Source organism: Liolophura sinensis, chromosome 3, assembly GCF_032854445.1.
Source record: "Liolophura sinensis isolate JHLJ2023 chromosome 3, CUHK_Ljap_v2, whole genome shotgun sequence".
In the NCBI taxonomy this organism is placed as follows: domain Eukaryota; kingdom Metazoa; phylum Mollusca; class Polyplacophora; order Chitonida; family Chitonidae; genus Liolophura; species Liolophura sinensis.
The window spans coordinates 8,582,090-8,597,240 of NC_088297.1; the positions used below are offsets into that span (position 1 = coordinate 8,582,090).

The 15,151-nt window shown below is 40.0% G+C and overlaps 1 protein-coding gene across 1 annotated transcript; it reads right to left on the reverse strand.

Annotated features, from left to right (window-relative positions):
• Positions 1–1,121: 1,121 nt before the first annotated feature.
• On the reverse strand, positions 1,122–14,928 carry LOC135463809 (tribbles homolog 2-like). Its single transcript, XM_064741254.1, is given in 5 exon segments — positions 1,122–2,779; positions 2,782–3,095; positions 7,264–7,304; positions 7,306–7,557; positions 13,453–14,928. Coding segments are annotated over 5 exon segments (1,017 nt in total). The 5' UTR covers positions 13,711–14,928; the 3' UTR covers positions 1,122–2,627.
• Positions 14,929–15,151: the final 223 nt, after the last annotated feature.

Consider the following 15,151-nt stretch of genomic DNA (forward strand, 5'->3'; position numbering starts at 1 on the left):
GAAACCGGGCAGAGCCCGGGGAAAACAAACAACCATCCGTAGGATGCTGGAAGACCTTCCCAGTTACAGCCGGAGAGCTCATGGGTCATTACGCTGAGCGAGCGCGCTAACCAACTGAGCCCCCTTCTATTACATAAGTTTATGTGACAAAATGTATGTGTTTGTTTGTCTACGGATGTATTTTTGAGCGCTAAAGAAAGAAAAAAAAATTGATGTCCTTCCAATATAGCCCAGACTGGGTTGCAGTTCATTAAAAGCGAGACCGATAAAATGACGATGATATGGAATTCATGTATGGCGAAATCATAGCTTTAGCGCGAGATTTGTATTTTACCAGATGGACTCCTGTTCAGTCCGTTCAGTTTGAAGAAAATTTATGATGAATACAGGGATTCTGCGTTACATGAATCATATCTCTGAGCCATTGTTCATGCTATTATGATAATACTGCAATAGCCCTGCCACTTCAGTTGTGCAAGCATATTTGATGATACCGCCGCCCATGATCTCCGTGGTAGTACATATGGAAATCGGACAGCGAACAGGCCAAAGGGTGGTTTTATTGTGCAGATCTTGCGAAGCTGCTGTATATACTTGGAAACTCATATTAATGAGGTTTTATGAAGATTGGGCCCAGCATTGCATTTTCAAATTTAGCTAATTGGCATTGAATGCCATAGTCAGAACTGTTTTACAAAAGCTCTCAGGTTTATGGATAGATGAAACCACAGTTCTCCACACACGTCTCTTATAAAACACGAAAATATTTTGGCATCCGCTTATAATTCGCATGGCCAACTTGCCAACCCTTGTACATGACGTACCGAAGTCATTATCTCGGTGTCTGTGGCAAGACTATCCGGTTTGTGGACTCGAAAGGTTTGTGAGTGGTCATATATCGGTCGCGATCAGCCCAGTGAAAGTATGCCAATCACTGTGAGCCGGCGGGATTTGAGGCGTGCTAAGACACGTGCTCACACAGCGGGCTGTACCAAGCAGGCTGCACAGTAAAACCACTCTCCGTCAGGTATACAAACCTCGGTCAGAACTTACCGCTTTTGCCGATCGGCACGAGCGAGACATTTCTAATTGAGAACAGTAAGTAAAAACATAAGAAATCGTAACCTTTGAACTCCTAGGTGTGTTCTCACCTCTTTCATCTTTTATTCAATAGGTGCTGCTTTCCACGTTGGTTTGGATAACAGTAAGTAACACTGAATAGGGCACAACAATAATTAGAAAATAAATCATTATATTATCTCTATTTACCAACAGGATATAGATGTGAGGAAATTAAAACAACACATTAATATCGATCAACTAGTCGATAAGATGGATTTTGTCTTTCCTTGGTGTTAAAGAAATACTGGCATTTGCACATACAGAGCGTTGCATTTTCAAGTTTTCAGACTTTGAATTTTCGGGTCTCTTGAAATAGGGCGTATTTCTACCCCTTTACTCAGCTTTCATGGCGATTTTCTTTCCATGATTACATGAAATTAACGGGTTCACCCAACTCCACTACGTCTACACTGACGATGGTCTGAACCTCAGTACACCGGTACCCTAGCCAAACCGATCCGGACTCCGGAGTCTTTCAGTACCTACAGGTAGATTTAACTACTAACGGTACTTCAATGATTGTGAATTACACTTTTTCTTGATAGTTTAACCGTCTACTTAAACAACATACATTAGTCTCGACCTAACCTGGTCTAACTTCTTAAATTACTATCATACAGACACATGTACATAGCACTTCGTATTCATTTACAGACTTTCCACAATAAATTAAATACAGTCTTCTCTGCCTTACCTCACTCGCTTTCGCTAAGACCAGGTATTACTTAGTCAATGAGCAACAAATGTCAGTTTCAAGATAAGACGACCTGGATCTGCTGATCATTGTACAAATACATGTATTAAACTACAATTCAAGAACCACAACTCTTCGGAAGAGCTGGTTCTTTGGGATCAAGTATTGCTGGTATGTTGGTAATCTGGAGATTAACGACATGTACGTGTAGAACAAGGGGACAGTTCATCTTGGATATTACTTGCTCCAATCAGACATGAATTGTTCTTGATGGCAGGGTGAAACAATGGCGACAGATGGATATGATTCCAATTGGTACATTTCACAGTTCGGACGTCACAAGCTTCGCTTGTATGCTGATCCGCAGAGAACAGGTGAAAAGACTCTAACCAAATGCAAGGGTGGTGGAGGCGGCGGCTGTTTCTTCGTGCACAAGTACCCAGGTTAAGATGAAGTTGAGCTCAGCACTTCCAATGTATCACAGACATCTTGCTAGAAGAAACCGACAGTCACCTTCCACCCATGGAGGCAATCAACACCATTCAGCAAGGCAGTCACTTCAACTCAAGCTCTTCACAGTTCCACCATCACACTTGTGCGCTAATAACCTAAAGTCACTCCTTTCTGAAGTGGCCACAGGTCAAGACGATTGGTTGGGAGGGGGGTAGGGGGCGGGGGAGGGGGTGTAGTGAGAGTTAGTGAGAGGGGATATAGATTTCTGATTTTTGAATTCACAACATGACACGTGGGCTCAGTAGTGGATATGCAGAGTTGACATCTTTCTCCATTTGAGGAGCAGAGTGTTCCCGATTCAAAGGCAGAAGTCAAAGTCTTCATCTGGGACGACTGCATCTGGTACTGTCTGGTCGGTGTTTTTTGGACTGACCCTATGGACAAACCCCAACCTTTGAATGTTCCTTAACCAAGGATGTTGTAAAATTTGATTGGCTGTTAACCTCTCTTGGGTTCACGTCTCAAAAGACTTTTTATCAGGCACTTGGCCCTCGTGGACAATATATCCGGGACAGTGAACTGGCCTCGGCGGATTTGCTAAAAAGAGCGCTTGGCTCCGTGTCGGTGAAAGGGATAACGTCCGATTAACATGGTATACAGCATGACTCCAAGACTCCAAATGTCGGCAGCTTTGCCCGAATAGCTCTGTGCTGGATCCAGAATCTCAGGACTGACGTAAGCCGGGCAGCCGTGTTTGTCCTTTAGCCTGTCGTCATCGCTGTCACAAACGTAAGCATCTTCTAAACCCTCCAATCGCAGGCGTTTCCTGAAGAACACAAAGAAAAAGCACCCCATGACTTTTCACGAACACTTTACAGATGAAGAATCTGCTTATATAAACAGTAGTCAATAAATACAGGAGAAAAAGAGTTACATGTGCTTCATTCAGAAAACAATTTATGTGTTTGATGTCATCATATCACCAGAAGACAACAGTCAATGATTTACACACACACAAAACAACAACAATGCCAACATTTACACGGTGTATAAAAATCTTAACCAAATGAAACTATGTCACTTTAGGTTATCCATAGCCAAGAGGCAAATCATAGATAAACACAGGGACTAAAATGCCCTTCAGCAAATAAAAGTAAATAAACTGTTGGTGTGCCTAGAAAACTATTGCGTCAACACAGCACCTGGGAAAAATTTTCCTGAGTTTTTTCTGCCTTTTGCGCAAAAAAATGCTCCCCTCAAAATTTCAACATTGCTATTCACTGAAGCATGAAATATGAGCCTGTAGCAATTTATATTTTGTTATATTTTTCACAAAACTTCCTGAACCATGACAAGGGCGTTAAAAAAGCAGGACAGGATACAAGTGCTCTTTCAAAAAAATTGTTACATATGCATGGAGATGTATAATTCAATGCATAAAAACGTAGCACATTTGGGGACGAACAGAGATTCCAGTTGATTGGCTGGTTGCTTAACACATACGTGCAAGTGTAGAATTTGTCATAAGCCTAGGAATTACTTTGATTGGAAGGAAGTTTCCATGTAAATATCCACTGATATTACAGTTACTGGAATTTGTTCGTAAACACAGTTTCGCACACATAATACTGCAATATGCGCATACACATATCTGTGCAAGAAGGACAGGTGTATGACTAAGCAATTACAATGGTGTGTACATGTACACATAACTTCCTTTTCACAACAAGATTGTATGAGAAATGAGAATAATGTTCTAGGGCAAGCTTCTAAATCCGCATTATTCAGAATTTGACATGAATCATTGATTTATTCTGTATCATTACATGTACTTCCAGATCAAATTGTACTATGGTCTCCATACACAACTTCATGTAACCGTAGTGTCAACGGATACTGTACATAATCATGTAGTTAAAAATGATTTATAATGATGAGATAAAACAGAAACAAGGAAGTGTCTCGAAAAAGCATTTCGCAATAACAGCCTCATGCAATGTCCTAGTGTGTACTTAAAACAAGTATAGATGTAGATATGTGTACAAATGATGAAAAGTGTGCACCGATGTGTACAAATGATGAACAGTGTGCACCGATGAGTACAAATGATGAACAGTGTGCACCGATGTGACCATGTCCAGATCATTTGAACTTTCAAGCTTAAAATAATCTACAGGTAAGAGCGTTACAGCTAGCGTATGGTTAATCTGACCACACACACACTGTACATGAAATTAAATGTTTAAGCCTATCTGTCATCATTTTAACACTGTCAGAATTATATACAAAAATGCTCAGATGTTATGTACTGTATAAAGCTCAAGTCCAGTTTTGAATACCTGCAGGCACAGCAAACAAACAGTCCAATGAAACTGGGTTTTATCCAGGATGTTGTAGTGTACCAGGATGGAGCTTAGCCCACCCACACTTACAATCCCCTGTACACATGGATGTTACTACAATATTACTGGCAGTTTAAGTCTCCACCCCCACCTTATATACGATGACTGAGGACAAAAAGCAGGACCATCCCATCATGTACAGTCAATCTCTGTATGGGGCCCACCCAGTACATTCAGACTTAAAGATGCTGTGGCTTGGATTTTGATATTAAGTTTCACCTGTTTTAATTTTGCAGCACTAAAAAACAAAACTGCAACATTTCTAGGTTGATCCACAAATTATATGACTTTAATGTAAACAAAAAAAAAAAAGAAAACCCGTATTATTTTTTACACACATGTACTTGTATTTTTCATGATTAAGAGCATAGTGTCAGATTGTGTACTGGTTCATCCTTTATTTTTCTGGAGCTAAATTTAAAGCTGGAGACACAAAAATGTTGAAATGCCACATGCACCATGCATGTATATGAAACTTGCCCACATAATGTGGGTAAAAAATATGTTAGCAGCACAAAATTGGAGTTTAATCTACCAAATAAAAAATGCTAAGTAGCTCAAGAATTTGATAACCAGTACAATATACAGGAAGTAATCTTGTGTCTCTCGTGTTTGAAAAACACAAAATGTATGACAAGACAACTAGCAGTATCCAATGCTAACATCTGAAATAAATGCACTTGGATGCAGTTTTGTGCCAATATACATGTAGTGTCCTTCTAATTTACTTTCCAAGGCTGACAGACTGGAAACTTCAGCAGTGAGAGGGTTTAAAACAACTCTAAAAGTGTAAAAGCATATTGTGGATGTGGTTGCACTAAATGCTGGCCATGCCTAATGCTGTCCAAATTTACACGCCACTGTTTCAAGGTGAAGTGCTGTGAGTCAAGACAGTTGAGAGGGGGGAGGGGGGTTATGGGGGCTTGAGGGGAATTTCCCCCCTCAGCTGTGTTTGCCGGTCTGATTGATCTGGTCGTGCACTATGGGGAGAAGGCTTGCTGGAACATTCGATCCATTTGCATCAATGTCTTATTACGGAAACAATACATTGTACATGTACACTGCACCACAAATCTGTACAGAGCAAAATGTGTACAGTCATCAGACTAGAACACTTACAATCAGATAAAATTAAATAAATTTCAAAATTGAAGAAATAAAATGTGAAGATACAAGATTTAACGAGTCAATGACCATTAGGTTAATGCATGTATCTTTATGTCCTTTGATCTTTGTTTTTTCTATTAATTTGCTTTGTGGACTACTCAGTGATACAATATTAAGGTCCTTAATCCTGACTTAGTATTCTAAGAATACTTATAAGACAATTATAATCGTATGCACTGATTCCGTTTCTCACTTACACATTAAGAGGTTTCCCACTTTAACTTCTTGCACAATGTACTGGTATAAGAACGGCTTTTAGGCAGATCAATCTCACAATTCTAAAACACAATCTACACAAGAACCTTGAAATCCCTAACCCTTCTACGACATAATCTATTCTGACTGAACTGATTGACCTTTTTCTGCATGTTCACAGATTACACTAGGTGACCCCAGAGTTAGCTCCCCCTGCCTACCTTGTGGTTAGACTTATGAATCAGCTATGAGGATAGTCATCAGCTGATCTCACAGTCCAGGTTAAGGGGAGCTTGTGTCACGACCCCTGGACCCTACTGCCATAGCAAACTACACTAGGGGCTTCCTAGTAAAACTGCACTCCCTGGGGCCATGTCAAATGCTATTATTGCACACTGGCTCAAGGCTTAGTTCAGGTGTTTACTGTAGCTTAAGACCATTTGAATACACCAGATTAAAACAGAGATTGTCAGCTTTTCAGACATGCTTGCCTTGTACATGTCTGAACATCACACAGAAGGTTTTAGAGAACATAAAAACAAAAGAGGCTTTCGAATGTACCTGAACAGAGTCACAAATTAAGAAATGTAAGCATACATCAGAAATTTGTAATGCACATGTCACTCAAATGCTGCTCTAGTTTCCAGTATGTACTGCTAGACCACATGTACATCATCTGTGAGGCATAGAAATGACTTACCTCATGTTGGCTAAACCTTGGAATATCTTATTTCAAGTTATAATTTATTACACTTGCAAGTGCATAATCAAAGCACCTTTTCTCTGTAGATTTCAAATTTTGCTAGCAAAGATAATATAACTGAATATTGCATACCTTCTCTTTTTAATAATACAAATGTATGTTTGTGTGTGTGTTTTTATACCCATCTACATGTAAGTAAGGCAAAGTCTGTTCAAACAAGAAAATCAAATCCTTCATAACTGGACTGAGATAATGCAAATAGAAGAATAAAAAAACAAAAATATCTTCATGCTATGGGATGACCAATATATATGAACAACTCACAATTAAAATGCAAGAATCAATGTGTCACTGAGTACATGTACATCAGTAACATGCAGGAAGGCTTTGAAAACAGTCAGCAGAATCTTTCTCTACATTATTGGAGATGTCCACAAAAAAAAACGCATAGAAGAACAGAAGAAGCCTCAGAGCAAAGCAGCATTAAACAGCTTATCAAACTCACAAACTGGAGAAAGTCTACTCACTTGTCGGCATCTTGGAAAACAAACTTCCTCAGCTTAAGATCCCCTCAGCACAATGCCGTTCTCGTGACAATGTGCAACAGCCGCCACCACCTGTCGAAACAAACGACTGGGCCTCCTCCTCTCTTAGCGTTTTTTCTGTCGGACGTAGCTATGCAAGTCCCCATGGCTCCTCTCAAACAGAACGTAAGCTTTCGTCTCCCCTAAGATAATCTCAGAGATACGACTGATATGTTCGTTTCCGTCCACCTGCCAAAATGCACCCAAGCACTCTCGGTATTTTTCTATTGGGAAGACCTGTAGACAGAAAAACAAGAGGTTTGAGGTTGTTTAATACATTTCACACACATTCAATAATTGTTCTTTAATCATGTATATGTGATAAAAAAAAACAAAAACAAACAACAACAACAACTACACATAAGTGGACAAGGGAGGATAGCTCATGGGATACAGGAACAGGTAAAGACAGGCAAGCTTACAACCATCACTTTATGAGAGCAAACATAGTAAATGTGTAGGATATGAACAACACATCGTCACCAATGATCCGCTGTTATAATACAATTCATGCACAATTACCCGCATATTCATCGTAGCAGACAAGTTTCCAACTGTCTTTAATGCTGTCTTGTTTCGAACGTTTGCAGCTTTTACACAGCGAGGCAACTATTAGGCATGTATACATTTACCATTACAGGTGGCATAGCGCAGCAATGCAAAAGCCTAAATGTACATAAAGTATCAGATTTAAAAGGTGTCTCCGGGTTATGAAGCATTTAGAGCTAATACAATGTTTATGCAAATGTCGAACTGTGAAATTTTAGGTATGTACCCTGGATTTCATATCATACTGCAAAGCTTACACAACTGCTTGTCATGATACATTTCCGTACATGAGGCAAGTTATATTTATAAATGACATGGCTAGCTGGCATAAAACAGATGACAAAATCTAGGTGCAATGCACTGGCAGTGGCAGAAGGGCCAGGGGACCATTTCACCACCAGATGCAATCTTTATTTAGAAGGGAATGGCATCAGTATTGAGCCCTGGACACACCTCAGGCAGCCAGTCTGAACGTCATGCCAGCACACCCACACATACCATCAGCTCTGACATCAGCAACCTCTTTAGATCCATCAAACTGCTAGCTTGTAATACACAAGGCTGTATCCAGAATGCTTCGAAGGCCAAGTCACCCTTCTGGGATCAATCACTCTCATCAATATCCCACATCATCCCATACATTTGTTTTAGATCACATAACTGTGTTTCTAACATGATGTCAGCTAACTTGAGAGGTCATCTGGTGCAATGTTTTGACGGCGTCACCATCATCATTTCATCAGAAAATGCAATTTCACTTTTATGAAACCAGTCCTACTTCCAATGGATTTCTAAATCTTTCATCAGCTGGGATTTTGAGTCAATTTAATTATTACCATACATGAATCTTAACACATACTAAGTTTTGGCAGCCACAACTGTACATACGGAAACAATACTTCTTCTTGGGCAATCAGAATGTGGAAGAGCTTACAGGTACATGTATGTAGGCTATTGGATCCGAGAACACAAGTCTTATGGGGCTTCATTTCTTGACGTGGGTTTCGACACATTAACCACGCTAATCCAAAATAAAGATTACATTAGCCTAGGCCTTAAAACCAATCAACCATATGATGCAGACTATTCCCCCAAGAAGCACAATCACGTTGTCTAAAGCCAAGCCCTCGACCGATCAGGTCACTGACCGATTTGTTGTACATACCGCTCAGTGAAGCGAAACAAATCAATACGAAAGGTGTGGTTATGTGAGTCAGTTACAGCAATGTGTCAGTTACAGCAACGTGTCCACACAGAACACTAATACAAGTCATACAACATGGGAAAATTTCACCAGGCAAAAAAATATTTTTCAATTTGTACACCTGAACTGAAAACGCACTCGCAGCTGTCACAAAGAACACTCCTCACAACACTTCCAAATGTGCAATTGCATGGACACGTTCAGCCTACACAAGTTTTCCATGCCTTCAGTTCAGGGTATAAGTTTATCTCTACACGATGTTGCAGGTCATAAAATCCACAGCCTATTTCATAGTGTTACAGTGATAAAATGTCACGGCGTGATCTAAAATGTCTAGAACGTGTCTAGATGTGGGCAATGTGTACAGGTACGTATCTATCTGTTTACAAGCATGTTGTTTTAGGTAGGAATGTTCAGAATGTAGACTCTGGGGTACGGAGTGTGCAAATCGAACATCTGATTACCACTTGTATAAAACAAAAGCTCTTTGCTGACAACATGCATGATAATTTGTCAAAATCAGATACTTTACGGTCGTGACACTTTATTCATGTATAGGTTATACAAATACAAAAATCAGATCGCAATGTCAAAAAAAATAAATAAATAAAAATAAGAAAACTTATTCCAATCCTGACACGCATACCAACATGTAGACTGATCACTCACAAAATGTCTTTGTGACGACATGGTGACATGCTTAATTCAGCAGTAAGAATAGCTGACATACATGCACTTCAGTCATTAAAATAGCCCAAAGCTCAGCTTGGCCAGCCAAGCCCAACCAGCTGACCTGGGTCAGGGGAATAAATTACCGCTTTTTATGTTCAGAATATATCCCTTACCTACATGCTGATGTGTGCTGGAATGCTGAGTGTATTTCCTCTGCCCGGAAGGCATGAGTAATGACGCTGAATTGAGCAGTCCACAGTTATCTGGTTGGGATTCAGACTGGTGACTTTGTGAAACGTACATACATATATAATAAGTATGACATGAATGAGCCCTGTGGCAAGTCAGTTGTACTGCTGCACTGTTACATCACGGCATACGTGTACACGTGTACACACACTCATGTGTCAAAATTTAAAAACCGCAATGTGTCACATGATGACGAATACCGCACACAAAGGATGACTATTTGAAAAGTCACACTGTTTGGGGATTTACAGTTTACAGGTGATCATATATAATATATAAGCGACACCAGTCATGAGACAAATCCCCACTAGCCCCTCAACACTTTTAATCACTCATTAAAATTACTTGTACGCTTGCTTAACATGGAGGAATGCCTACATATAAGAACACCACCCACTTTTATGCAGTAAAACTACGCATATACTAACTATATTTATCTCTATTTATTCAGTGGTCTGTTTTACAACCATTCAAGTTTTATGTTTGAGTTGTAAAGTGACTCATTGGAATGGAAAGTACAGATTTACTTGAACAAAACAATGAGGTGCAACAGGGAGGCTTGCTAACTCCAGGCCTCTTGAACACATTTAATGTTCGGAGCATTGTAAGTCAGTGCTTTTGTTTACTGTTTCTACCAACAAGCAAGTTTGAATCATTGATCATCCCTGTTAAAGCCCCTCATGGCCTCTGCAAGTTGGTGCTGGGTCGTATCATGCGCTGCGACTTGCAACTAAGCAAGATATCCATCACAAAGGGGATAGGACTACAGGTGGCCTTTATCCTGCTGAGACTAGTCTTTAGACAGGTCCGTGCATGAAGGTACCAGCTACATGTAACTCCCATTCAGCTTCCTTAACTTTTAATTAACTCTGACCACACCTCATGTATGCATGTTACCATTAGCTGACACCAAACGCTTGCATTTATGTGTTACAGGAATTTAACAAGCACCAACATGTACATGTAAGCTACATGCAATTGTCCTTTGTCAAAGAATATTCTTCCACCTCTCTCTACCCATTAAATTTAACCTCACCACTGACTGTCATTATAAACATTCATGCGGAAAGGCAAAGAAACTTTATTTGAAATGTATGTGACAGTTTACGAGTTAGAACAGTTCAATGATGTACATGAACTTGTGAATGCCCTACTTGCACAGGTGAAAAGGCCCAGCTGTGCCATAGCTTATAATAACGAAAATATGTATTTTAAAATATCTCACAGCTCCAATATATAATCTAATCAGCTTCAGGCAGATCTATGGGGCCTACATGTGTGGAAATACATATTGCTGCCGGAGTAACTTCCTGCTGGAGATAAAGACGGCCTCATATATAAATATTCAACGTCAGGCCAAGCCGGGTTTATGTTCACCACAGAAAGCGCAAAAAGAATTTTAGCTGTGCAGTACTTCTTTTTTTTAGAATGTCCTGATAAATCGTGTCTCGAAAGGACGTGATAACAAATTTCTTCCCGAACAGATCTATTCTGGTCATCACTGTACACACTAACATGAATTCTGGTTTAATGCCGAATTCAGCACACCAATTAAAAACAAACACGTAGATCTGTGTACCTGTGCATGCTATGACTGTCTAAACTCTCTTGATGTAAAAAGTCACAAAATAGCATGCTGCATCAGGAAGTTAGCCATGTAAACTTGAGACAGCTGCTATTTTACACAGCAAATAATGAGCGACAGTGGGGGTGGGGGGACACTGCGTAAATGACAAAGGAGTATGAGACGAGCCTCTTTAATCTTACAGGTAAGGGGGGCTTGGGATGACTCAGCTCTCCTCAGGTCCTGATGGGACCTTGCCTGTTGCCAGAGGACTGGCTGACCCAACGCAATGCAGCGCACAAGGACAGTAACAGGAAGGGGGGAGGCCTTCCTTACCCTGCTAACTTGATGTTTGGTTGGTTAAGTGCATGCTAACATCGGATACATGTATCTGATCACCGAAAAAGTCACAATCTACCGACTGCAGCACTTGTACATTACAGCAAGGATAAAAGAAGAAGTTTAGCAAACAAATTCCACAATATATATATATATATATATGTATATACATGTATATGCATATATATATATATATGTACATGTGCTGGATTTTTTCTCCTTACAGATACATGTAGTCTATCTTCTCTATCAGGACTGTAGAGTATGCAGACAAAATCTCCACATCAAAGCAGTTTTCCACCCAATTGCAGTTTTGTTAAAGTTGCAATTTAAAACTGTTGTCTCACATGCTACATAGTATTGCTTGCTTGACCTGGGCTATTTGCGGACCTAGGCAGAAAATGAATTTCTTTGGACGCATTTTTCTCCCACAAGTTTCGGCAACACGAAGAGGGCCAGCGAGCAAACAGGTCAGCATGAGCCAACATTTCAACACAGCCAGGCACCTGTCCAGGTACGGCAAATAGATGCCTGTGCCCCAATAAACTTGGAAGTCAATTCTGAGTCAGTAAATTTTCAGGTTCAAGTTTACAATATGCAAAATGCCATGAGCTACAGGAATACAAAGCCTTTTAGTTTACCTTGGCACTATACAGTGTTTCAAACAATCTATAAATTTTGGACCAGCTTCAATATACATTGTGTACATCCCTTTCAAACTTTTTTGTGTTAGCTATAAATTATAATGATGCATTTTTTAATAATTATCCCAAATTCTAAAATCTTGTAAAAAACACTGGATTAAGATGCAAGACATTAAATGCACATGAATTATATGTTTGAATCAATTAACAAATTGTGAAGAAAACTGTGAGGTATGTCAAAGAACAAAGAAACACAACACTTTAAACTGATATTGAACAAAGACGTTTTACTAGATGAAATACACCTCATCAGCCTATTACCTGGACAGAGGGACAAAGGTGTTGACTCATTGAGGTGTCATTGTTCTACCTCAGTCAGAAAACAGCAGACAGGGTGGGACAGAAAATAGGAACAGGGTAGGGGTGAAATGATATGGGGGGGGGGGGGAATGGGTGGAGTGGGGCTGCAGACAATGGACTCATACCCAGCAGACAACAAAGAGAATAAGGCACTCCACAGGTGTGTCAATTGAACAGGTGAAACAAAGGTAATAGAGTTGGGGTGCTTAAACAAAGAACTTGGTCACAAGGACAATTTTAACTGGATTTACCAAACACAAAGACATGCTAAAGGCACTAAAAAATTATTTCATAAGAAACATGTAGTTTGTACCTTAAAGTTTAAGGACAGATTAATAATCCAATAGCGAATAATGTTAGCTGCTGATACAACAACTGTAAATGTGTTTACTACAGTTAACACACCATAATGAACTGTATAATGAAGTTTACATGTGCTTTTCTTTTGTTTCAAATCTATATCAGGCAAATTTGACCTATGTTATTACCATAATTTACTGTAAAATACCAAAGTTTTTGAAAACAATATAGAAAAAAAACAAAATAATTACCTTGCATTTGAACTCCTCTCCGTTTTCTCTGTTTATTGCCTTAAATGTACTGTTTCCATCTGTATGGTTAATAAGGAAATATTTCCCTATCTGACATACGTGAGGATGCTGCTGTGGAATATATTCTGGTGGTGAACTAGGCTGAAGATCTGGACTCAAGTTCCCAACATTAGGTGATCCAGGATCAAACTCGCAAAAGTTTTTCCTTGGCCCATTATGGTTTATAACCAGTCTGGGCCGTGGACGTGTAGAGCTCATAAAGAGAAAATACAAAATAAGTCAACAGTAAGTCCCGTGAATTAACCGGACTAGGGGGTCCCCAATCGAATAATATAAACTGTACTAAATACAAAAAATCCCCGCGGATTCCGAAACAGAAAGGACGCTGTGTAAAACAAGGGGGTCCGTAATAAAGCACTTCAAAGAATCATTTCCTCTTCACTCATACACGCGTCAAAAGAAATGACAGATGGTGATGAAACTGAAGAATAATGACTAAGCACAGCAAGATCGCCTGAATGTTTTGTCAAATAGGACGAGGAAATGGCGAAATGGTCCGATGTTGTGTAACGTTCTACCGGAAGTTTCCAGAAATTACAAACATGTATATTTATGAGAATGATAACAGCTGCCTATGGCGAAACGACGTCCTTTTACACGTTCTTGGATAAAAATGTCAAGAGCACCTTCCAACTATTTTGCATCGAATAAAAAATGAAAGACGTGAATATCATACACTCCTGTGAAGGAAATTCTCAAAGTTCCCGATCGAACATGTTTTCTGTCAATGTGTCACGAGTAAGTTTCTTCTACGTTCGACACATTAAATTATTTAAATGAGATCCACAGTTCATGTGATACAAAGTTCTAGAAGTCCTGCACGAAATAATCCCGTAAAATCACAACACATTAAGCCGTAGTCCGTTAGACGATATCCAATTCATGCCTTCATCCCGTTGATTGAGCAAGTTTCCTTTTATTTGGCGCAACTAACTGCTATGAGTTTCCCTGGATGACGAAATTGCGTAGTTGCGGTGAATATGTGAAAGATCACGTCTCCACGAACGAGATGATTTGTCTCGCCACCGGTCCAAACTACTTCTTCTGGCTCTGCCCTTGGCCCACAACAACCCTCCAAAACCTGTCAAATCAACAGTCGGACAATTCCGCTAGTTACCTATGGTCGTACCTTGGGGGAAGGGTATGGTGTTCTTCACCCTTCCCGTCTTTTAAAACCCGCTCCTACTTTCACTGCCGGCAGTCGCCATTGTACAGTTGGTAACCCAGCATTTACAACTTATAACAGGTCGGTCTGCACCAGCGTATCACTCCGCGTCGATTTTTACGACGCAAGTTTAATGGGTCAGTCTGTAACTACTGCGTTTGTGCGTTCACCATACAGCGATAGCAGTATCGTAATATGAAATTTATGGAAATTTTCAAATTCTTAAAGTTGAGAAATTGCACACTTACAAATGTGGCACACGCACTACTTCGCTTGCAATTATACCGCGTTATGTGGCTGTGACAACCGGTAGGGCTGCTCCTGAACCACGTGACTCTGACGTCAGAGGGACCGCGTTCATTCAGCTACCTCAGTCGGACTTCCTTATATGGCACACAGGGGTATCCCGATTCGACACGTCAACCTACACGTCATTGCAGAGCGATATAGGTCATCCAATGAAAACTCCGGAAA